We start from the raw sequence: 23,373 nt of genomic DNA on the forward strand, positions 1-23,373 counted from the left end.
CATCTGTATGGTGGGAATCCTAATGCTTACAAGGGGTGGTTGTGAGGCTCGCCTGAGCCAATTTCTAAACAGGCTGTGCTCAGCAAAAAATGTGAGGCAGTGCAGCTCCCGGCCCCGCTCCAAGGCTGCCCGTGCCGGCCCGGTCCCTTCTTGCTCCCTCGGGTCTCCTAGCCTCTGCAACGGTCGGGGAGGGGTAAAGCCGAAATCGGGCTCCCTGCAGCACCAGGGTGCAACCCTGGGGAGCCCGCCCAGGCACTCCGCACACGGGCGGAGCAGAGAAACCTCCGCCCGCGCCCCAAGAGCCGGGGGTCGCCGCGATGCCTGCAGCCCCGCAGCCCCGCAGCCCCTGCAGCCCCGCAGCCCCGCAGCCCCGCTGCCCCTGCAGCGCCGCAGCCCCGCCGCCCAGCCGCGTGGGGTTGGGGCAGCGGCGGCCAGGAGAGGGCGGGGCCGGGGGCGGGGGGCTGGGCTTCCCGGGGGAGGACCCGGCGCGCTCCGGGAGGCTGCGGCGCGGGCCCGGGAGCGGCAGGACTCGGGCCGGAGCGTGGCCGGACCCCCACCCGCCGAGGGGCCCAGGGAGGACGCGGTGAGTGCCCTGGAGGGGACGCGCGGGGACGCGGCGGCGGGTGCAGTGGCTCGAGCCCGCCCTGTCCTGCTCCGGCTTCTGAAGTTTGCAATGGAGCCGACTCCCGCCCAGGGAGCCCCCGGCCACCCCGCTCTGCGTGCCGACGGGAAGGGCCGTAGCCGCGCCGAGGGGCCGTCCCGTCTGCGGCGCCGCGGGCTCCGCAATTCCGCAGGCCGCCTGGGGGAGGGGGCGCAGTCGCTGGAGGGCTGAGCCGTCTCCAGGGGCCCCTCGAGGGCCCCCATCCGCTCGCCTCCCGCACGCCCCGGGGCCCCAGAGGGTCCTCGCTCCCTGGCGACCCCTCGCCCTCTGCTGCGAGCCCCGATTCCTGGGTCCGCTGCCCGGGGCCACCATCTGGAGCCCACGGCGAGGCCGGCCCGGGCAGGGGGTGTCCCCTCCCCTTGGCAGTGATCGGTGGCCCCACCCCCGCCGAGACCAAGTTCAACAAGTTTGGCCAAGAAGTCCTAGAGCTTCGGTGGCTAGGCCTGGCCCTGCCGCTCCGCGTGGCTCCACGGGCTCCGAGTTATGCAGCTCCGGGCGGCAAGGGGTCCTGTCGAGGGGCGCGGTCTATAAGGGTTGAGGCCAGAGGCGCGTAGCCCCTGGGCGCCGAGCTCTGGAGTGAAGGCTGGGGTTCAGAGTGCGTCATCTGGGAGAAGGCACCCCGGCCGGCAGGTCGGGTTTCCAAAAGTGCCCCTTTGTTATGCCCCTCCCTGGCCCTGCCTCCTCCCCCTTTGGCTGCGCCACCCCCTCCCGCAGCCTCCTGACCTCCTGGCTAGCTCTGGCTTCTGGTTCCAGCCCCTCTAACCTCGCTGCCCCTCTCCGGACCAGCCGACTGACCCCGCCCCCCGGCTCTGTCCTGAAATCCTAGGGCTGCGGGCGCACCGGGAGGGGCCGCCAGGGGAAGAAGCCCTAGGGCGCAGCCTGTGACTCAGGTCCCAGGGATGGGCCGGGCAGAATGGCTGAGCTCCCTACCAGGGGCAAGCCCCCAGCTTCTGGAAGGGGTTAGGGCTGGTCTGGGGCCGGGTACCTTCAGGCCTCCGGTAGGGAGAGGGGGTCTTCCCTGAACCAGGGACTCCCTACCTTGGCCGGTGCAGCTGCAAGGAGAACCTGCCAAGCCCACGAAGACCTCTTGGAGCCCAGCGTGCTGGCTCCCGGGGCTGGGAAGATTGCATTACCTGCTTTCTGAGCTCTTGCCTGTGGTGGGGACTGATTTGGGTCTCTGCTGAGCTCAGGAGGCACAGGGTGCCAACCTCCTCAACAGAGGCCAAGGTGCAAGCCTCCCCGCCACCACAGAGAGGTCAGGCTGCGGCTGTGGGGCCTGGCTGCACCCGGGGCTTGGGCCTGTGTTTGCTCTGGGAGGCCGGAGGGAGCTGTGCCAGCCCAGTACACACAGCTTGCTCTGTTCTGGGGCCAGAGAGAGGGAAGGGGTGGGGGGCAGCTCTCTGGGGAGCAGGGAACTCGGAGGCTGGAACAGGCAAGGGGCCCCAGGCTCCTGAGGCTGGACTGGGGCAGGCTCCAGAGCCCTGTGATTCATGGCGGCTGCTCTCTTTCTCTCCATCGCCCTGTCAGGCCCTCTCTGGACAGGCAGGACAGATTCCAGAGGGAACCAAGTGACGAGCTCGTGAGGCCCCTGGTGGGCATCTCCATTGCCTGGGTCTCCGCGGAGCCCCAGCTCTGCCTCCTGTTAGCAGAGGGGGAAGCCCACCTGCACCAAGTGTTCCCACAGCTGTTGGAGCCGGTGTGTTTCCTGCGCTCCAGGTGGACATCACCTGTTTTCTCACTTAACTAATTATTGCTGATTCCAGCTTGTGGGGACACACAAATGAGAATCCCGGAAGCCTCTGTCGGTGACTGAAGACAGACACTGTCCTGTCAGCCACAACTCCATGGGTTATATGCCCTGGCTGAAGGGTCACCCGGGGCTATGGGAGCAAGGACAGAGGAACAGGGGAAGTGACTGAGGAGAAGATGCCTTAATTGGAGGTTTGAAGGAGGAGCAGAGGTGCATGAGTTTGGAGGAAGCTCTGTGACAGCACCCTGCTTTGGGGACAAAGGGCACACACTGTCCTCCTGGGTCTGGCTATGTCCCTTGGGCTTGCTCAGAGAGGAAGTGATTTCCTTCTAGGGTCTGTGAGTCAGTCGGTGTTGGGGACAGCTGAGACCCTGCCCAGAGGCAGGCGGGGAGCAGCCACATGCCACTGTGTCCTTGAGTCCCTGGGGCTGTGGCTCTGGGGTTGGAATTGGCCTTCCCGCCTCTGCAATTCTAGGGAACTTTTTTTTTTTGAGACAGTCTCACTCTGTTGCCCAGGCAATGGTGCAATCTCAGCGCACTGCAACCTCCACCTCCTAGGTTCAAGTGATTCTCATGCCTCAGCTTCCTCAGTAGCTGGGACTACAGGTGCCTGCCACCATGCCTGGCTAATTTTTCTATTTTTAGTAGAGACGAGGTTTCTCCATGTTGGCCAAGCTGGTCTCAAACTCCTGACCTCAGGTGATCCACCCACCTCAGTCTCCCAAAGTGCTGAGATTACAGGCATCAGCCACCACACCCAGTCTGGGGAACATTCTTATAGCTGGCCATCGCTTCTCACTTCTCCACGCTGCCCTGGACGCCAGGCCTTTGGAGGGTGGGCCTGGGTTGTGTGTTCCCCATGGAGTCCTGTGGGCCCTCAATGGATGTGTGGACTGAGATGCGTATCTTCGTGTGACTGCAGGGCCCCTCGTATTTCTGGTGCGTTGCTTGGTTTGGGTTTCACACCAGCCCTGGCATGGCAGCTGAGCACACAGAGGAGTTCCATCTTAGAGGGAGCTAGGGCCTCCTTAGGAGGAGACAGTTACACATACTTGTTCAGGCTTCCTGGCCAAGACAGAAGCCAGGCCTCTTGGCTCCCTTCGTGCCCTCCTCAGTACAGGGAGCTACTGGGATGTGGCCAGGCACCCTCTGACTTGGCCTCTTGGGTAATGGGGTCATCTTGTCACTCAAGGGAAGGCAACAGAGGCCCTGGCCTGGGCAGGAGTCTTCTTCTCTCATCCGCAGTTGGGGGAGTGGGGCCCTCTGCCCACCGCCCACCCCCGCCTGCCATTTAATCCCTGGCTGGATCGTGTGACCCGTCTGGCATTCTCCTCCCTGGAATCTGGCGCTTCTGACAGCAGTTGCTATATCGGGGGTGCTGGGCACCGCCCTGGACGCTCTAGGTCCCCACCCTCACCCTCACTCTGCTCTCCTTCAAGGCAGAGTCACGGTGGCAGCATTGAAAGTCGGACACCCAGGTCCCTGAAGTGATCTCTAGGCCCCAGGTATGTGGGGGGCAGGAGGGGAAGGGCAGAGCAGCGAGAGGAAGAGCTTTGAGACTCCATCCTCACCCATCCTGGCCCTTCTTAGGGTCTTCAGCGCCCTGCCTGCTAAGTCCTAGCTCTGACGGCTCCTTGGGTGGTGGGGAAGGCGGTGGGGCGAGGCCCAGGTATACAGAGGGTCTTTTCCTATCCCCAAAAACGTATGTCCAGCTTTCCCACTTACCCCTCTGCCCTCCACAGCCCCAAATCCGCCACCATTCCGTGCTGCGGGGACACCATGGCTCCAGAAGAGGACGCTGGAGGGGAGGCCTTAGGGGGCAGTTTCTGGGAGGTGAGCAGCTGGGTCCTGGGCTCAGCTCCTTGTCTAGGGGAGGAGCCCAACTGACAGCCCCAGCCCAAAAGGAGGCTTTTCCCTGGTGACAGCGCCCTTCTCCTGTATGCCCAGGCTGGCAACTACAGGCGCACGGTGCAGCGGGTGGAGGACGGGCACCGGCTGTGCGGGGACCTGGTCAGCTGCTTCCAGGAGCGTGCCCGCATCGAAAAGGCCTATGCCCAGCAGTTGGCCGACTGGGCCCGAAAGTGGAGGGGGACCGTGGAGAAGGGTGAGCCAGGCCCTCGCAGGGGGCAGAGGGCAGCTGAGTGCAGGACTGTCGGGCCAGCTTCTTTTTTGCACGTGTTGTGGGAAGTTTGAGGCCTCCATGTCTACCCTTCCTTAGAAAAGGAAGATCCTCCTGGTCATCCTCACGGCTCTGGTATTAAAGAGTTTACAAAGGCTGCTCATGAGTTACTTTGATAGTTCCAACAACCCTGCAGAGATGGTTCTGTTTTACCCATTTTCTTTCCTTTCTTTTTTGAGACGTTTTGCTATTGTTGCCCAGGCTGGAGTGCAGTGACATGATGCTGGCTCACTGCAACCGCCGCCTCTCAAGTGGTTCTCCTGCTTTAGCCTCCCAAGTAGCTGGGATTACAGGCACCTGCCACCATGCCTGGCTATTTTTGTATTTTTAGTAAAGACGGGGTTTTACCATGTTGGCCAGGCTGGTCTCAAACTCCTGACCTCAGGTGATCCACCCACCTCAGCCTCCCAGAGTACTGGGATTACAGGTGTGAGCCACTGCGTCTGACCTTCTTTCCTTTCTTAATTATTTATTTCTTTTTGAGACAGGGTCTCACTCTGTCATCCAGGCTGGAGTGCAGTGGTACAATCATGGATCACTGCAACCTCCATCTCCCAGGCACAAGCGATCCTCCCACCTCAGCCTCCTGAATAGCTGGGACCACAGGCATGGACCACACTTGGCTCATTTTTGTATTTTTTGTAGAGATGGGGTTTTGCTATGTTGCTCAGACTGGTTTTGAACCCCTGGGCTCCAGTGATCCTCTCTCCTTGGCCTCCCAAAGTGCTGGAATTACAGGTGTGAGCCACTGCACCCGGCCTGTTTTATGCATTTTCTAGAGGAGGAACTGGAAGTTCAGAGAGGCTAAGGGACTTGCCTAAAGGCACACAGCTAGGAAGTGAAGGTTGAGCCCAGGCCCTCTGACTGGGAGCACGGATCCTTCCACCCTGCAACAAGCTGTCTTCCTCGAGGGCACACACAGGCTCTTCCTTTGAGGCAATGGAGTGTAGTGTTTATGCAACAGATGGGTTTGAATCTCAGCTCCTCTGTTTTTTTTTTTTTTTTGAGATGGAGTCTTGCTCTGTCGCCCAGGCTGGCGTGATCTCAGCTCACTGCAACCTCCCCCTTTCGGGTTCAAGTAATTTTCCTGCCTCAGCCTCCCAAGTAGCTGGGACTACAGGCGCGTGCCACCACGCCCGGCTAATTTTTTGTAGTTTTAGTAGAGATGGGGCTTCACCGTGTTAGCTAGGATGGTGTCAATCTCCTGACTTCGTGATCCGCCTGCCTCGGCCTCCCAAAGTGCTGGGATTACAGGCGTGAGCCACTGCACCCGGCCCTCAGCTCCTCTTGTAGCCATAATGCTTTGAGCGAGTTCACTTCTCTGGGCCTCAGTGTTTTGCCTGTTCAATGTTGGCAATGTCACTGTCCTCACGGTGGTGGCTGAGACAAGGATTCAGTGAGATAAGGCACACGGTCTGCATTCAATAAGCCCAGCTGACAGGGTTGTCATTCACCTTTGCACCCTATGCCTCCATGCCTCGTACCCAGTGAGAGGGGCTGGGCTTATTTTGGGTGGTACCTAGGACTGGCCCAAGCCCTGTCCTTCCCTGCAGGCCCCCAGTATGGCACACTGGAGAAGGCCTGGCATGCCTTTTTCACGGCGGCCGAGCGGCTGAGCGCCCTGCACCTGGAGGTTCGGGAGAAGCTGCAAGGGCAGGACAGTGAGCGGGTGCGCGCCTGGCAGCGGGGGGCTTTCCACCGGCCTGTGCTGGGTGGCTTCCGCGAGAGCCGGGCGGCTGAGGATGGCTTCCGCAAGGCCCAGAAGCCCTGGCTGAAGAGGCTGAAGGAGGTGAGGCTGGGTGGGAGAGGTATCCGAGGCAGGCTCCTTCCTGGTCTGCCAGGGATCGAGGGGGCCAGGGTGTGGCATCCAGGGTCCAGCGTGGTCCCCATACATGCCAGGTTGAGGCTTCCAAGAAAAGCTACCATGCAGCCCGGAAGGACGAGAAGACAGCCCAGACAAGGGAGAGCCATGCGAAGGCAGACAGTGCCGTCTCCCAGGAGCAGCTGCGCAAACTGCAGGAACGGGTGGAACGCTGTGCCAAGGAGGCCGAGAAGGTACGGGCCTCAGGTACCAGCCCTGGCTCCCGCCCAGGGCATGGCTTCCTGAATGAATCTTGCTCCTTGAACACCTTGTCCAGTCCCCAGCACTCTTATTACCCTAATCCTCACCTGCCACCCTCTCTCTAGATGATCATTTAAAGGAGGAACCTGACAAAAGGTGATACTTTACCTAGGGAAAGAAATGGAGTTTCAGGCACTGGGATGACTTCAGCAGTTGAGAACTTCCAGCTCTTTCCTTGCACAGTATCCCTCTGCCTGGTGTCCTTTCCTGCAGCTCTGCATATGCAAATCCTTACCATCCTGAGATGCTGCAGTTTCCACCTCCTCCAGGAAGCCTTTTCTGATTTCTCCCATCCTTTCCTGCAGGTTGACCTCATTTCAGTCTTCACCACACTCTTTTATCCGCTGCACCTGATGTCACCTCCCTTGTTAGGCTGCTGGGGTTCTTGAGGGCAGGAGTTGGGTCTTAGGACTGATAGCCCCTAGTGGCTAACCCCGGGTCTAACAGCCCATGGCAGTGTCTGGTAAACACTGGTGGAGTCCTGGGTGGAAGAAGGTCTGGTCCTCACCAGAACCCTCCTCTCCCACCCAGACAAAAGCTCAGTATGAGCAGACGCTGGCAGAGCTGCATCGCTACACTCCACGCTACATGGAAGACATGGAGCAGGCCTTTGAGACCTGCCAGGCCGCCGAGCGCCAGCGGCTTCTTTTCTTCAAGGACATGCTGCTCACCTTACACCAGCACCTGGACCTTTCCAGCAGTGAGAAGTATGCGCTGCCTAGTGGGCGTGGAGATCTGGGGTAGTACTGGGTCTCCTCCATCTCCCCTAGGCCCTGGCTGGGACTGAGGGATGCAGGTTCTAGACTTCCTAGACTGAGGGTGTGCCTTGGGCCATAGGTTCCATGAACTCCACCGCGACTTGCACCAGGGCATCGAGGCAGCCAGTGACGAAGAGGATCTGCGCTGGTGGCGCAGCACCCACGGGCCAGGCATGGCCATGAACTGGCCACAGTTTGAGGCATGTGTTCCAGGCGGGGTGGGGCTGGGAGGTGGGATGGGCTCCCACTCAGCTCGGCCAGGGCTAGGGGTGAAGTAAGCGAAGGTGGTCCGGATGGCCCCACCTGACTGTAAGCACTGTCCCCACAGGAGTGGTCCTTGGACACACAGAGGACAATCAGTCGGAAAGAGAAGGGTGGCCGGAGCCCTGATGAGGTTACCTTGACCAGCATCGTGCCCACAAGAGATGGCACCGCACCCCCACCCCAGTCCCCGGGGTCCCCAGGGTGAGAGCCAGGAGCGTGGCTGTGGCAAAGAAACAGCTCTGCCTCCCACCCTCCACTCCTTTCTCCTTGGTTTCATTCCCTTCACACCTGAAATGGGTTGAAAACTGGTGCCGGGGACCTGAGGGCCTCCTTAGTAGTTGTAATGATACCGGTTCTCACAGTGGTTTAGATTTGCCAGGCATTTCCCACGTTCCCTCTTGTTTATGCCTTAAATCAGCTGCGTGTGGCAGGAATTGCCTCTGCTCACGGTCCCGCATGGCGAGATAGAGCTAGAACCTTTCAGCACCTCACCTGCCTCTCCCAGGTGCCTCTGGGGGTAGGGAGGCCTTTGCCCTGATCCTGGGTGAGATCTCCAGCCCCGTGTTCCTTGCACACTGAGCTGCTCCCTTTGCCTGCCCTCTCCAGCACGGGGCAGGATGAGGAGTGGTCAGATGAAGAGAGTCCCCGGAAGGCTGCCACCGGGGTTCGGGTGCGGGCACTCTATGACTATGCTGGCCAGGAAGCTGATGAGCTGAGCTTCCGAGCAGGTACCCTGGGACCCCTTTCCTAGCTTCGGTCGGTCTCTGCTTTACCCGCCTGAGCAGGGATGTCACAAAGGGAAGCCAAATACCCACTTCTTAAGGGCCGGTCCTCTGGCCCTTCAGCTGTTCCAGGTCCAGACAGCTGGTGCCTAGTGGCTGCATTCGGGGTCTGGGGTGAGGCAGCTTGCTGACCTTGACCTGCCTCTGTCTGAGCCATGTCTCTGCTAGCTGGGCTCTGGGACCACACCATCCCCCTCAGTCCTTGACCCAGTTGCAGGAATGGGCTGGGCCAGGGCCACTAGCAGTGACCAATCCCCTTTCCCTCAGGGGAGGAGCTGCTGAAGATGAGTGAGGAGGACGAGCAGGGCTGGTGCCAAGGCCAGTTGCAGAGTGGCCGCATTGGCCTGTACCCTGCCAACTACGTGGAGTGCGTGGGCGCCTGAGTGTCCTGACAGCCCTTCTGCGATGCTTACCCACCCTGGGTGAGAGCCCAGCTTCTCCTGGAGAGCCAGACCCTCAGGGCCCTGAACCGTCGCTCCCCTGCTGCTCCTCTGTCCCTTGAGGGAGGAAGTCCTGGGACCCAGGGAGGGGAGGGTCCTTTGTCTAGGAAGGAACTGGTAGGGAGGGATGAGTCCAGGCTGAGGGCAAGATGGGAGGTCAGAAGTGACAGGGTTCAGCGGTGCCTGGGCCTCCCCAGGAGCTGTGAACTCAGTTCCTGACCTCTGCTTTGGGGTTCCTGAGGTGGGCTTGGGGTGAGTGTAGTTCCGGCCTAGCAGCACTCTCTTTTGTGGCTTGTTCTAGCGTGTATTAAAACTTGACACACACACACACAAAACAAAAACAAAAAAACCACTGTCGGGCTCATGTGCATTTTTTTGATAGGACACCCTTGCCAGGCCTCCAGAGGGCATCTAGAGAGAGGCCTAGCGTCTGTTATGGAGCCGGGGTTGGAAAAGGGTTTGCCTGCTTGGTACCTGCTCTGGAGTTTTGAGATCCTAATCTGGGGTGGAGGGGACTCGCTGTCAGGCTTGCTGTGAGCCGAGAACGGCTGGAGGCTGGGCGAGAGGCCGGCCAGTACGTCTGCCCGTTCAGGCCGGAGGGAAGAGGAGCACTTGGGCAGCCTAATCCTTACTCATCGATCTGTAATTGGCTGGAGTAGGGGTCCCCGCCCCCAAGCTCCCGCAGCCTGCGCGGCGTAGGGGCGACTCCACCTGGAGACTGAGGCGTCGGGGGCTGTGCGCGCGAGGAGGTTTGGGCCGGTTCGCCCGCCGTCGCTCCGTCCCGGCTGCGGATTGGCCCGGCGCGGCGTTGATTCTTGCGGCCGCGGCTGTCGTCACCGCCCCCGTCCTGCCGGCTGCCCATTGGTCCAGATCGGGCCCCAATCACCCCACCCCTCGGCTGGCCCGGGCACAGCTGAGGCCGACCTGGTGAGCCCGCCCTCCCCGCCGTGGATTGGCCCGCGGCGGGACCCGTCTGTCGCGGTTGTGTCTGGGAAGGAGAGAAAATGGCGGCGGAGCCGAACAAGACCGAAATCCAGACTCTTTTTAAGAGGCTTCGCGCAGTTCCAACCAACAAGGTGCGTGAGCAGGGGTAGCGCGGAGTCTGTCGTCCCGCTGGGGCCTGAGGGAGGGAGAAGGGCGGAGGTGGGTTGTTTTTCTGGGGTGTCTGCGCCTGGCCTTTACTCGGGGTCCCTGATCATTCGCTCATCGCTTCCTCCACCCAGGCCTGTTTCGACTGCGGCGCCAAGAATCCGAGTTGGGCCAGCATCACGTATGGTGTTTTCTTGTGCATTGACTGTTCGGGAGTGCACCGCTCCCTGGGCGTCCATCTGAGCTTCATCAGGTTGGGTTTCCGCGCGGTTGCCGTGTTTCCACCGGGCCGGCCAGGGCTGTGTGGGCAACAAGGGAGAGTGGCTGCCTCGACTTGGACCGCTTTGAATTCAGCGGGAAGCCTCTGGGCCGAGAGGGTCCGGTAGCCTCCTGCCGGAGGGAACCACCTGTGTGGGCTCCTTGGCACATAGGCGGTCCGTCTCCGCTTCTGGGCCAAAACTCGCTGTTTTTTGACGGTCAGACTTGAGACTCTGAGCGTTGGTTGGGAGGAAAGGGAGGCATTGACCTTGTTGCTGATATGTTGTTGGCCCAATATGTCTCTAGTGAAACTGTGACCATCCATTAGGGGAAAGCCAAATCCAGGGGTGCATGCCTGAGAACGTGACCTCCTTTCGGATCTGGGGACATAATTAGTACTCTTTGGAGTAGATGAATGAAGAGCAAAGTTTTCATGGACAGGGTAGTGTGGAGGAAATGGGGTGATGGCTGATTAATGTTTCCTGGGTGCCTACAGCAGCCTGAGACCAAGTGACAGGTATCGGGCCGCCAGGGAAACCCTTCTGCTGGTATCTGCTGGTGGGTGAGACGCAGCCCTTGTACACAGGTCCACAGAGTTGGATTCCAACTGGAACTGGTTCCAGCTGAGGTGTATGCAGGTCGGCGGGAATGCCAACGCGGTAAAGCTCCTTCTACCTCCCCCACCTTCCATTCTTCTGCCTGGGTACTAACTTTGCACGACTCCCTAAGAGGCCCTCTCGGTTTCCCTGTTCAGAGGGTTCTCTGTTCTGTAACACCACCATAAGCCATTTTCTAAAAACTTCGAAACTGGTCACAGCTTCTCTTAAATGGGTTTCAAATTCCAATTAAACTGGGCAGGTGTTCTTGGGGAAAAGCCTCAGGAGTTGGAGCCTTCACAGTCATTGAGTCTTGTGGGCCTGCCCTGGATGAAGGATGGGGAGGCTGGGAATGGCATGTTGTCCTCAGGCAGGGTTCAGTGAGGCCTGGGCTTCAGTCATATCAGAGGATGGCAGGCTGCAAGGTGTTTTTTTGCAGGAATTTCGAGGAACTGTATCTCTGAAAAACCAGTGTCAGTAGCATGTATCATCCTGTATAGATAATAACTCGACTGTCATAAGGGGATGCCTCCTACAGCCAACACATTTCCTTCTTGAGAATCACCTGTAGCACGCGCTGCTCTCTTCTTTGCTCTCCAGACGGCTTTTTTCCGCCAACATGGATGCACAGCCAATGATGCCAACACCAAATACAATAGCCGAGCTGCCCAGATGTACCGGGAGAAGATCCGGCAGCTGGGGAGTGCGGCGCTGGCTAGGCACGGCACTGATGTAAGTGCCTGTTCTTGGGGCTGGGGTGGGAGGGTTAGGAGTATTCAGAGCCCTGTGTTTCAGGGGTGCCTTCTCCTTTCTAGCTTTGGATAGACAACATAAGTAGTGCCGTTCCTAATCACTCCCCGGAGAAGAAGGACTCTGATTTCTTCACAGAACACACTCAAGTGAGTGCCCACAAGGAACGTTTTTCCCAATTGTTCTTGACAAGCAGTTTACCAAGGCCAAGGCCTTCTGTGATCATGGCTATAGATTCCATTTGCTTTGATGTGATGTCTCGGACACATGTGTGAAGTCCACTCAGTTGGAATGTATGGAGTCCGCTGTTCCTGCTGGGTAGGCCTGGGTGTTTCCTCCTCCATAAATGGGGGTGCAGTGTAGACCTCCTTAGAAATAGACTCCTATAAACTGGGCTGGTGGGGAACAGGAGCAGCTTCTTGAAGGTTCTAGAGGTGTCTAGGGCCCCAAACAAGTTTTCCTGGATTCTTCCCTTATAAGAAAGGCACTGTGCTTGGGGACAGTGAAAGGATTCCCTCCTCCCCACCCCACCCCTTTGAGGAGGGTTTCCTCTTTACTGACCCTGGGTGCTGCAGTTAGACTCTTGGCTTCAATTCCTGTTCTCTACTCAGCATTTCTGTGATGGTGGCCAAGTCACTCGACCTGTCAAAACCTCAGTTTCTAAAATGGAGATATAGCTCCTTCATAGGGGTTGTAGTGATAATTAAATGTATTTGTATTTGAGGAACCTTTAGATCTGTGCCTGCCTAGGTGGTGTTAGGTAACTGTCTTTAACTTAGGAGAATGGGCTCTTGCTTTAAGTAAATAGCGAAGGGGTTGGGGTGGGGGCTGCTTGTTTTCCTGCCTTCTTCCACTGTGAGTAGCAACTGTGATCGTGTTTGCTCCCCTCCACTCCCTTTCCTCATGGGCTTGAAGTACGATCTCTTGCCCACAAGGTGCTTGTAGGTCCTGGTGCTCCTTGGCTGCAGGAGCGGCTCACCGAGGCTTCTGTTATCTGGCCTCCTTTTCAGCCTCCTGCCTGGGATGCGCCAGCCACTGAGCCTTCAGGGACCCAGCAGCCAGCCCCGTCTGCAGAGAGCAGTGGCCTGGCACGTGAGTTCAGCCCAGATTCCAACTAGGTGCCCTGGTCCTAGGAGAGGACTCAGGGTTTGGAAGGGGACATCTGGCTATGACAATAGGAGCAGGGATCCTCCTGTATCTTTGCGTGGGCTGGGATTCATTTTAATCCTTAGAGGAAGTGGTAGGTATTCCTTTTATCTTTCGGTGGCAAGCTGAGGAAAGCCACTGACTCACGTCCCGTCACTTCTTTCAAGGGGAGGTTGCAGGAAGCTAGGAGCCTCATCTCTAACTCTTACCATTGCATCCACAGAGCCGGAGCATGGTCCCAACACAGACCTGCTTGGCACCTCACCCAAAGCCTCACTGGGTCAGTATGCTAGTGGGCGGGCGTGGGGTGGCTGGGAGAGGGTGGACCTCAAATGTTCTTTTCAGAGTTCCTGCTGCCTGGCCGTGTGGACAGAGGCCACAGGAGACTGAGCATGTGTCTGACCTCTCTGGAGTGGGGACTGTGATTGAAATGGTGGCTGCAACACTGATTTTAGAGCCAAGCCCTTTGAATTGATGAATCTGGGTGGGCTGGTGTATAAGGCCTGGGGTCTGCCTCTGAGTGTGGGGCTGGGTCTAGCCAAAGTGTTGGGGAGGCCAGCATGAGACTGGACACCTATTCCTGGGCTCTGAGGCAGGACTGGCTTGTCTGGTGCATTTCCTAGGGTGGAGGGACTGCTCTGAGCTGCCGATAGCTGGAGATGATATTGTTCTTTCTCAGCCAGTCCACCAGCCTGTCCTTTAACTCTTTTCTACATTTTCCTTAGTGTCCTTCAGACTTGGTTCAGGGTGAACAGTCAATTTGCTGACCTCGGTTTGTTCTGTTGACTCTTGGGGGTTGGGACTGGAACCCAGTAGAGTGACTGTCAGACTGATCCATGAGAAGGCTGGCATAGCTTGGTCTGAAGCAGGGCTTCATAGAGACCGCTGGGCTTGAGAGCTCTGTGGCGGCTCTGGGGTGGGCCTCTTGTTAGCCACAAGTCTGTTTCTCCTCCAGAGTCCATGTATCTGTCAGCTAAAGGGGCCCTTCCTGCCAGAGGTAACTGACAGCTGCTTGGGGAGCCCAGGCCCTGCCCGCAGCTTCCTGCTTTAGGAGCTGAGCCTGGTGCTCACCATCTGCTCCCTGCCTCGCAGTCTTTGTTTTGGTTCAGGGACTTTGAGTGTCTCTGGTGCTTCAGGTCTAGGTTCCTGTCTCACTCTGCTGGGCGCCAGTAAATACCCCAGCCACGTCTATCTTTGGCTTGGACACCGCTGTTTGGAGCTGGTGCTGGCAGCTTTGCCTTCCCCTGCCTGAAGCTGTTCTTAGGAGCTCTTGCCATGAAGCTGCATGGTGTGGACTGAGCTACTGCTTCTGAGCTGCCTTTGTCTTAGCTCATGCCTACCCCCTTTCTCATGCAGAACTGAAAAGCTCCATCATTGGCAAGAAGAAGCCAGCAGCAGCCAAGAAAGGGGTAGGTGGGGAGAGGTGGTATGTTAGAAAGGTTAGGAGCTGGGTGCAGGCTACCTGGGTTCACCTCTTGACCTTACCACTCACCAGCTGTATGACTTTGGCAAAGGTACTGTGCTTCTCTGAACCTCGCCTGTGAAAGGGATTTAAAGATTTAAAGGGATTTAAAGCCTATCTTCAAGGGCTCCTGGGAGGGGTCGGTGAGATGTAGCGCATCTAGTGCTTGGCGGAGTGCTTGGCACATACTCGGCCCTGTCAGCATTAACTGGCATCCTCAGGTCTGGGCTCTGCCGGGGCTGTGTGAGCTGCCTGTGCCCTGTTCCAGCGGAGCACTGTTCTCTTGGCCATGCTGGTTGGGCTCCTATTTTTTACCCTAAATTTTAAGAAGGGCCTTTTCCTTGTGGGTGTGACTACAGTGCCCGAGCCTGGGAGGGGTCTGAGGAGAGCGTGATTGGGAAGGCCCCTGACATGATTCTCTTCCCAGCTGGGTGCCAAGAAAGGCCTCGGGGCCCAGAAGGTGAGCAGCCAGAGCTTCAGTGAGATTGAGCGGCAGGCCCAGGTAGCAGAGAAGCTCCGTGAGCAGCAGGCAGCCGATGCCAAGAAGCAGGCGGAGGAGTCCATGTGAGTGTTTGCTGTTGGGGCCTCAGGCTCGTGCAGGGCTTGGTGGGTGGGTAGGTCGGACAGGTCAGGATGGGTGGCCGCTGACACCTTTGTTCCCTCTAAGGGTCGCCTCCATGCGTCTGGCCTACCAGGAGCTCCAGATTGATCGTAAGAAAGAGGAGAAGAAGCTACAGAATCTGGAAGGGAAGAAGCGAGAGCAGGCAGAGAGGTTGGGCATGGGCTTGGTATCCCGAAGGTGAGGCTCAGCTCCCGGTGTGGCAGGGAGATGCCGTTGTTTCCTGGGAACCATTGCAGGGCCTTCCCAGCAGTTTGGGATTCTAGGCTTATTGTTTCTCCAAGTCTGAATAGATCGCTTGGCTTGTCCCTAATACAGTGCTTGGCATAGTGGGTATGTGCTCAGTAAGTTGAATGAGTGAATAGGTGTATGAATGAAACACAGGATCAGGTGTTGTTTCAGTATCTTCAAGAGACCAGGGTGGTTTTTCTTGATGGCACTTTGAGTCATGGGACAGTTTATTTTTCCAGACCTCCCTGAGAATTGAGGTGCATTTAGTATCATCCTTAATTCCTTAATCCCTGTCTAGAGATGCCATTTGTGTTCCCTGTAATACCCTAAAGTATCCACCCACATTTCAAATGCCCTCAGTTTGAGCAGAAAATCCTGTTTCAGAACCACTGGGTTTGCTGTGGTTTTCTTTCTTTCTTTTTCTTTTGAGACAAATTCTTGCTCTGTTGCCCAGGCTGGAGTGTAATGGTGTGATCTTGGCTCACTGCAACCTCTGCCTCCTGGGCTCAGGCGATCCTTCCACTTCAGCCTCCTGAATAGCTGGGTCCACAGCCGGGAGCCACCATGCCCAGCTAATTTTTGTATTTTTTGTAAGTTTTGCCATGTTGCCTAGGCTGGTCTCAAATTCCTGGGTTTAGGTGATCTGCCTGCCTTGGCTTCCCAGAGTGCTGGGATTACAGGTGTGAGCCACCATGTTTGGCTGCTATGGTTTTTTATTTTTATTTTTTGAGACAAAGTCTTAATCTTTTGCCCAGGCTGGAGTGCAGTGGCACGATCTTGGCTCACTGCAGTCTCTACCTCCTGGGTTCAAGTGATTCTCCTGTCTCAGCCTCCCAAGCAGCTGGGATTACAGGCGTGCACCACCGTTCCTGGCTTTTTTTTTTTTTTTTAAAGATGGAATCTCGCTCTGTCACCCAGACTGGAGTTCAGTGGTGTGATCTCAGCCCACTGCAGCCTCCACCTCCCAGGTTCAAGCGATTCTCCTGCCTCAGCCTCCTGAGAAGCTGTGATTACAGGCATGTGTCACCACACCCAGCTTATTTTTGTATTTTAGTAGAGACGGGGTTTCACCATGTTGGCCAGGCTGGTCTAAAACTACTAGCTTCAAATGATCTGCCCGCCTTGGCCTCCCACAGTATTGGGATTATAGGCGTGAGCCACGGCACCCAGTGCTTGGATTACAGATGTGAGCCACATCCGGCCAGAGGATAAAATTTTAACTTGAAAGGATATTGAAACTCCTTCCTTTCCCTGCTTCAGTCACATAGGAATGACTGGAATAACAGATGACTGGGTTAAGGGATGACTGAGGGGTTAAAGGATGACTGACTGAGTTAAGGGATGACTAAGGGGTTAAGGGATGACTGACTGGGTTAAGGGATGACTGGGTTAAAGGATGACCAAGGGGTTAAAGGATGACTGACTAGGTTAAGGGATGACCGAGGGGTTAAGGGATATGAACAATTTTTCAGCAGTGCAACAATTGTTTACTTAAACCCAACTCACCCTATTTATTTATTTGAGACAGAGTTTCAATCTTGTTGCCCAGGCTGGAGTGTAATGGTGTGATCTCGGCTCACCACAGCCTCCATCTCCTGGGTTCTAGTGATTCTCTTACCTCAGCCTCCCAAGTAGCTGGGATTACAGGGATGTGCCACCACACCCAGCTAATTTTGTATTTTTAGTAGATTTAGTAGGTTTCTCCATGTTGGTCAGGCTTGTCTCGAACTCCCGACCTCAGGTGATCTGGCTGCCTTGGCCTCCCAAAGTGCTGGGATTACAGGTGTGAGCCACCACGCCTGGCTCAACTCAGCCCTATTGCAAAATAATCACTCCTTGGGGTTCTTCTAGCTAAAAGCTATGGATATTTTTAAATGAATTGGTTTAAATCAAATTAATCCTTAAAGTGTCCCTGTGGAGCCTGACAGAGGAATGAGAGGCATCAAGAATTGTACTGTATTGCCTGCCAACCCTACACCCCTTTTTTTTTTTTGAGAACCAGACAGCAATTCTAGGTCTTAGTGCATAAGGCCAGTCTTTGTGCTTTGAGGTGCTTTTTTTTTTTGAGACGTAGTCTTGCTCTGTCGCCCAGGCTGGAGTGCAGTGGTGCCATCTGGGCTCACTGCAAGCTCCGCCTCCAGGTTCACACCATTCTCCTCCCAAGTAGGTGGGACTACAGGTGCCCACCACCATGCCCGGCTAATTTTTTTGTATTTTTAGTAGAGACAGGTTTCACTTTGTTAGCAAGGATGGTCTCAATCTCCTGACCTCGTGATCTGCCCTCCTCAGCCTCCCAAAGTGCTGGAATTAGACGTGAGCCACCCGCTCGGCTTTTTTTTTTTTTTTTTTAATGAACAGTAGGATGATGAAGAACTCATCCTTTGATGCAGTCATGCTCCTTTCCCTGGTTCTGGGGCGTTCTTTCATCATTCCTTTGCTATGTGAACCCCATCAGCGAAGGATGGGGTTCATAGTGCACAAGGCAGGGAGTTGTCCAGGACAGAGACCACTGGCATCTGGTGCACATTATTAAAATTACAACAGGAGGCCGGGTGCGGTGGCTCATGCCTGTAATCCCAACACTTTGGGAGGCTGAGGTGGGCGGATCACAAGGTCAGGAGATCGAGACCATCCTGGCTAACACGGTGAAACCCTATCTCTACTAAAAATACAAAAGAAATTAGCTGGGCGTGGTGGCGGGCGCCTGTAGTCCCAGCTACTTGGGAGGCTGAGGCAGGAGAATGGCGTGAACCCGGGAGGCGGAGCTTGCAGTAAGCCGAGATCGCGCCACTGCACTTCAGCCTGGGCAACAAAGTGAGACTCCGTCTCAAAATAAATAAGTAAATAAATAAAAGATTACAACAGGAGCCGGGCGCGGTGGCTCACGCCTCTAATCCTAGCACTTTGGGAGGCCAAGGTGGGTGGATTGTCTGAACTCGGGAGTTTGAGACCAGCCTGGGCAATGTGGCGAAACCCTGTCTCTACTGAAAAAACAAAAAATTAGCTGGGCGTGGTGACGTGCACCATAGTCCCAGGTACTCGGGAGGCTGAGGCACGAGAATCGCTTGAACCCAGGAGGCGGTGGTTGCAGTGAGCCGAGATTGCACCACTGGACTCCAGCCTGGGTGACAGAGTGAGAATCTGTCTCAAATAAATAAATGAATAAAATAAAATTATAACAGGCAGACGGTCACTGGCCAGGGAACGCCTACGTTGAATAAACAAAGCTGATGTGTAAAGAATTCTGAGGTTTGCTTCACAGGTCACCACACACAGCTAGCCTTCTTTTGGGGTCTGGCCTAGCCCTGTGCTTGGGTAAGGACAGAAGGTTCTGGGTGATGCTCCATGAAGGAGAACCCAGCCGCTGGTTATTGTCTTTTGTGCAGTGATGCTAATGTCTATTCACTGGTCTCATGGCCTGGCTCTGCTTTGCTGCGCAGCTCTGTCTCCCACTCCGTGCTGTCTGAGATGCAGGTGATCGAGCAGGAAACCCCAGTGAGTGCAAAATCTTCTCGCTCTCAGCTGGACTTGTTTGACGATGTTGGTACTTTCGCCTCTGGACCCCCAAAGTAAGGCTGTTTTCTAGCTGTAAACTTGACTGCTGTGTTCCTCATCAGGCTTCTCTGAGCCACTCTACTGTCTCCGTAGGTACAAGGACAACCCCTTTTCCTTAGGGGAAAGCTTTGGTTCCCGCTGGGATACAGATGCTGCCTGGGGTATGGACAGGGTAGAGGAGAAGGAGCCAGAAGTGACCATCTCAAGCATCCGGCCTATTTCAGAAAGGTAGAGTGGGCTGTTCTTTCTTTTTTTTTTTTTAAACAAGCTGAAGGTAGAGAAGTCTAAGGCAGCACTGTCTAGAAGAACTTTCTGTGATGATGGAAATGTTCTCTATGTTGTTTAATATGGTAGCCACTACTATGTGGCTATGAGCCCTTAAAATGTGGTTGGTGCAACTGAGCAACTGAATTTCTTATGTAGTTTAATTTTTGATAAATGTAAATAGCCACCAGTGGCTGGCACTGCCTCATTAGACAGTGCAGCAGTCAGGCTTCGGTTTGAGTTGTGCTTTGTCATCACAGAGGGCCTGGCAGCTGCTTTTGCTTGGGGTCCATTTCTCTGGCAGGAGGGGCCTGATTTTATGCTTCAGTCCTGACCTCTTTTCAAGGGTTTTATGTCTCCAGCCCCCTTATTTTAAAAACCCTACTCCATCTTAATCTGGGATCTGTTTAGTTGACATAATATCTGTGAGTTATCTCCTGATTAAACGGGAACGTAACTACTTCACAGGGTCTCCGGAAATACCTGGCCCAGTGTCCACATACTCATGGCAAGATGAGAGCAGCCATCTCCCTTTCCACACCAGGATGCTTTTGAGAGTAAAGGGGGCAGTTTGCTATTCATGGTTACGACAAGAGTAGGTATAAAGCCAGGCAGACTGACACATATGCTCATTGTAGTACTAGGCATGTTGTCACTAGGATTAGGGTAGCAGCAGTTGTGTGGCCTCCTGAATGCTGACAAAGCTGTGTGCTTTTGGGCAGGAGCCTAGGCCACTGCAGACCGTATTTCCACCCTGCCTAGTGCAGGTTACTAAGCTCTCTGGGCCTTGGCCTCAGTGTGGAGAAGGGTGACTCCTTAACCAGGGGAGAGGGGCCCAGAGTCACAGAGCCACAGACAGAATGGGACCTGGTAACCCATCACCAAAAGGCCATTGGTGCTCTGTTTGGTCTCTGTACTCTGCCTCCCCTGATGATAACAGGAGGAGTCTGAACTGTTCCACATCTTCCCCTCAGGGCCACAAACCGGAGGGAAGTGGAGAGCCGGAGCTCAGGCCTCGAGTCTAGTGAGGCACGTCAGAAATTCGCAGGAGCCAAAGCCATCTCATCTGACATGTTCTTTGGGCGGGAGATGGATGCGGAGGTAAGTGGGGCTGTCTGCCTTGAGGTCTGAGGCAGCAGGCAGAAGCATGAGCTTTCTCCCTGCCGCTGCTTTGGGCTTTAGCACCAGGAGGGCCTGGCCTGTGTGAGTCCTTGGGTCCTCGGCCCCAGGATCCCCAGGCCTGGCCTTTTCCTCACCACAGTATGAGGCCAGGTCTCGGCTGCAGCAGCTCTCAGGCAGCAATGCCATCAGCTCTTCAGACCTCTTTGGGGACATGGATGGAGCTCACGGAGCAGGTAGGGCCCTGGTGGGGTGGCAGGCACCAAGCGAGGCCTGGGAGCAGGGCGGGAGGGCCCTGCTGTGACTGGGAAGGGCTTCCTGCTGGGCTGTGGGTCACCCTACCCTTGCTTTTACAGGAAGTGTATCTCTGGGGAACGTGCTGCCTACAGCGGACATTGCCCAGTTTAAGCAGGGTGTCAAGTCTGTGGCCGGGAAAATGGCTGTGCTGGCCAATGGTGTGATGAATTCCTTGCAGGTGAGGCTGAAGTGGGGCCTAGTGAGGAGTGCTGGGAGGTTTGCCCTTCGCCACCACATAGAGACACTGCTACTGCCTAGCTCCTCTGAGCCTTAAGAGCATTTTTGGCCGGGTGCGGTTGCTCACGCCTGTAATCCCAGCACTGGGAGGCTGAGATGGGATCACTTGAGGTCAGGAGTTTGAGACCAGCCTGACCAACATGGCAAAACCCTGTCTCTACTAAAAATACAAAATTAGCTGGGCATGGTGGCGTACACCTGTAATCCCAGCTACTCGGGAGGCTGAGGCAGGAGAATCGCTTCAACCTGGAGGTTGTAGTGAGCCGAGATCACGCCACTGCACTACAGCCTGGGTGACAAGAGTGAAACTGTGTCTCAAAAAAAAAAAACCCCACACACACACAAAAGCAAGAGTCTAGAGAGAGGCATTTTCTTTTCTTGGAGGGCAGCTTCCTTCCTTTCAGCTCCATACCAGGGCTGGGCCTCTCCGAGATGCCACTGTGTCTGCCATGATCTTCCCTGGCCTTGTCACCTGTACCGGTCTTTCTCTTCTTTTTTTTTTTTTTTTTTTTTTTTTGGAGACGGAGTCTCGCTCTGTCACCCAGGCTGGAGTACAGTGGCGCGATCTCTGCTCACTGCAAGCTCCACCTCCCGGGTTCGCGCCATTCTCCTGCCTCAGCCTCCCGAGTAGCTGGGACTACAGGCGCCGCCACCTTGCCCGGCCAATTTTTTTCTATTTTAAGTAGAGACGGGGTTTCACCGTGTTAGCCAGGATGGTCTCGATCTCCTGACCTCGTGATCTTCCCGTCTCGGCCTCCCAAAGTGCTGGGATTACAGGCTTGAGCCACCGCGCCCGGCCAAATAATTCTCTATGCTTTATGCTTTCTTTTTTTTTTTTTTTGAGACGGAGTCTAGCTCTGTCGCCCAAGCTGGAGTGCAGTGGCCAGATCTCAGCTCACTGCAAGCTCCACCTCCCGGGTTTACGCCATTCTCCTGGCTCAGCCTCCCGAGTAGCTGGGACTACAGGCGCCCACCACCTCGCCCGGCTAGTTTTTTTTTGGTATTTTTTCAGTAGAGACGGGGTTTCACCGTGTTAACCAGGATGGTCTCGATCTCCTGACCTTGTGATCCGCCCGTCTCGGCCTCCCAAAGTGCTGGGATTACAGGCTTGAGCCACCGCGCCCGGCCGTTAGTCTTTCTCTTCTTTTCCCAGCTTCTGCGAGGCCAGGCAGGGCTTCCCCATTGTTGGGTGCCCGAGTGGCCCCTGCCCCAGCTCTCACCGTGGACTCCTGCCTCCCCAGGCTGTCCAGCCCCTGCCTCCCAAGTCTTGCTATGGGGTGCTGGGGCAGGCAGTGTGTTTGCTGGGAAGTTGCTGCAGCTTAGAGAGCCTCTGACTTTGTTTTTTTTCTCCTCCCTCGCCCCCAGGATCGCTACGGTTCCTACTGATCCAAGCTCTGTGACTCAGGCTTACGGTGGTGACTGCAACAAGAACTCCACAGTTCCCAGGCTGGGGATGCTTTGCCTTGTGGAAGCTGGGGAGGATTTGTTACTTTGTATGTGTGGTGTGTGTGTGGAGTGGTCTTCGAGGCGCTCACTCATGTGAGGGGAATGGTCAGTACCAGCCTTTGTCCTCTGCCTGTGGACTGAGCCCTTTATTCCCTCTCACACCACCCTCCGTGTGTTAGACTCTTGTCCTTCTGTCCTGCCCCCACAGCTGCTGCTCACTTGTCCTGCCACACTGGGAGAGGGGGTTCCCCCAGGATGGCTTATTCTGGGTCCAGCCTTTCCTCAAGTAGGGAAAGTGGAAGGTAGAAGGCTTTTTTTTGCTGGCTCTAGGGTTCTTCTAGTTCAAGGGCTTGGGTCTCCATCCTCTGGAACCATGGGGAGGCCTGGAAGGAGTTCACTGTAGACCCGTCCCCTGGGGAAAGAGGCTGCGGACTTGCTGCTGCTGCTGCCAGTGGCCTCTTCTGGGTGCCAGGAGAGGGCGAAGGAGGGAAAGTCCCTTTTGGGCATTACCAAGGACAGGAAACTACCTGGTACCTAAAGGTTTCATTTGGGATCAGACTGGAGACCCACGGGTTCTCCCGTCTCACCACCCCTTTGTACAGTAAGCACTTGGAAGATTGTCTCAGGGTCCCTCTACCATCTGCTGTGGACCGCAGGACCTTCTGCAACATTCTCTGTCCCTTCATCCCCTGGTTGGTGGCCATGGAGGGTCTTGTCTGCTGTGATTTGACTCTGGAGGCTGTGAGCTTGATGCTGGCCAGGGAAGCAGAGGATGTGAGGGGCAGAGGCAGGCTCTTGGGGCTGAGCTCCTTCCTCTGCATCATTCTGGGCTTGGGGGCCTGGACAGCACCCGCCAGTGAGAGCTGCGGGCCTCACCCTCTGGCATCTGAGCCAAGCACTGTGTCATTCTTGGTGCCATCTTCCCCGCCGCACCGGCAGTCTCAGCCCAGCCCCTACCTTTGGGTTGTAGGTTGGGCTCCCAAGCAACACAGACCACTCTTCCCCTTGCCCCTCCCCCAGAGGGACATGACTTTCTTTCTGGACTGTTTGTATTGAAACAAAGTGGTGTCAAAATAAAGCCCCCGCAGGGCCTTGCTCCCTGTTGGTCTGAGTGAAGCAGTGTCCTCTGGATCCTGCCTCCCTGCCCAGTGCCGGACCCTGGCCTCACTCTCGGGGCTCCCACCGGTAATGGTAGGGCGTCGGTACCGAAGCTGAGGACACTCTCTCCAGGGCCTCCTGCTTCTCTCTTCTCTGAAAGCCAAAGGCCCCTGGCTCCTTGGCTCTGTGCTGCCGTGAGGTCCGGTGCAGCTTCGACCTCACCACCCTGTGGCACGCAGAGGAAAGAGCT

At 56.1% G+C, this 23,373-nt stretch overlaps 3 protein-coding genes across 6 annotated transcripts in view; 2 read left to right on the plus strand and 1 right to left on the minus strand.

Moving 5' to 3' along the window:
- Window positions 1-472: 472 nt before the first annotated feature.
- Window positions 473-9,308, plus strand: PACSIN3 (protein kinase C and casein kinase substrate in neurons 3). Of its 3 annotated transcripts, none has more exons than XM_025356810.1 (11): window positions 473-583; window positions 3,851-3,916; window positions 4,154-4,244; window positions 4,359-4,515; window positions 6,144-6,379; window positions 6,490-6,645; window positions 7,244-7,419; window positions 7,550-7,670; window positions 7,799-7,935; window positions 8,341-8,462; window positions 8,784-9,308. In XM_025356810.1, exons 3-11 carry the CDS (start codon window positions 4,191-4,193, stop codon window positions 8,897-8,899), a joined length of 1,275 nt encoding a protein of 424 aa, XP_025212595.1. In that variant the 5' UTR covers window positions 473-583; window positions 3,851-3,916; window positions 4,154-4,190; the 3' UTR covers window positions 8,900-9,308. The 3 variants fall into 3 exon arrangements, with proteins under 3 accessions (XP_025212595.1, XP_025212596.1, XP_025212597.1); XM_025356811.1 differs by having other exon boundaries at window positions 3,855-3,916; XM_025356812.1 differs by lacking the exon at window positions 473-583 and adding an exon at window positions 1,052-1,291.
- A 385-nt stretch (window positions 9,309-9,693) lies between these two features.
- Window positions 9,694-23,141, plus strand: ARFGAP2 (ADP ribosylation factor GTPase activating protein 2). Of its 2 annotated transcripts, XM_025356808.1 has the most exons (16): window positions 9,694-10,032; window positions 10,180-10,298; window positions 10,890-10,962; window positions 11,500-11,631; window positions 11,715-11,798; window positions 12,660-12,741; window positions 13,019-13,075; window positions 14,152-14,204; window positions 14,685-14,821; window positions 14,925-15,056; window positions 18,548-18,676; window positions 18,756-18,890; window positions 19,901-20,027; window positions 20,188-20,281; window positions 20,402-20,520; window positions 21,945-23,141. In XM_025356808.1, exons 1-16 carry the CDS (start codon window positions 9,961-9,963, stop codon window positions 21,963-21,965), a joined length of 1,566 nt encoding a protein of 521 aa, XP_025212593.1. In that variant the 5' UTR covers window positions 9,694-9,960; the 3' UTR covers window positions 21,966-23,141. The 2 variants fall into 2 exon arrangements, with proteins under 2 accessions (XP_025212593.1, XP_025212594.1); XM_025356809.1 differs by lacking the exon at window positions 11,715-11,798.
- Window positions 23,057-23,373, minus strand: part of C14H11orf49 (chromosome 14 C11orf49 homolog) — a 245,848-nt gene continuing 245,531 nt past the window's right edge. Inside the window, exon 9 of the mRNA XM_025356818.1 lies at window positions 23,057-23,349. Coding sequence (XP_025212603.1) covers window positions 23,190-23,349 — 160 coding nt within the window. The 3' untranslated portion in view covers window positions 23,057-23,189. The remainder of the gene's footprint in view (window positions 23,350-23,373) is intronic.

Source organism: Theropithecus gelada, chromosome 14 (genome assembly GCF_003255815.1).
Source record: "Theropithecus gelada isolate Dixy chromosome 14, Tgel_1.0, whole genome shotgun sequence".
Taxonomy (NCBI): domain Eukaryota; kingdom Metazoa; phylum Chordata; class Mammalia; order Primates; family Cercopithecidae; genus Theropithecus; species Theropithecus gelada.

Excerpts from the sequence above, each read along its gene's own strand:
- PACSIN3 (XM_025356810.1), top strand. The coding sequence starts at position 4,191 with ATGGCTCCAGAAGAGGACGCTGGAGGGGAGGCCTTAGGGGGCAGTTTC. Across the intron at positions 4,516-6,143 it reads GAGGGGGACCGTGGAGAAGG|GCCCCCAGTATGGCACACTG; the intron begins GTGAGCCAGGCC and ends CCTTCCCTGCAG. Across the intron at positions 7,420-7,549 it reads GACCTTTCCAGCAGTGAGAA|GTTCCATGAACTCCACCGCG; the intron begins GTATGCGCTGCC and ends CTTGGGCCATAG.
- ARFGAP2 (XM_025356808.1), top strand. The coding sequence starts at position 9,961 with ATGGCGGCGGAGCCGAACAAGACCGAAATCCAGACTCTTTTTAAGAGG. Across the intron at positions 15,057-18,547 it reads ATGGGCTTGGTATCCCGAAG|CTCTGTCTCCCACTCCGTGC; the intron begins GTGAGGCTCAGC and ends TTTGCTGCGCAG. Across the intron at positions 18,891-19,900 it reads ATCCGGCCTATTTCAGAAAG|GGCCACAAACCGGAGGGAAG; the intron begins GTAGAGTGGGCT and ends TCTTCCCCTCAG.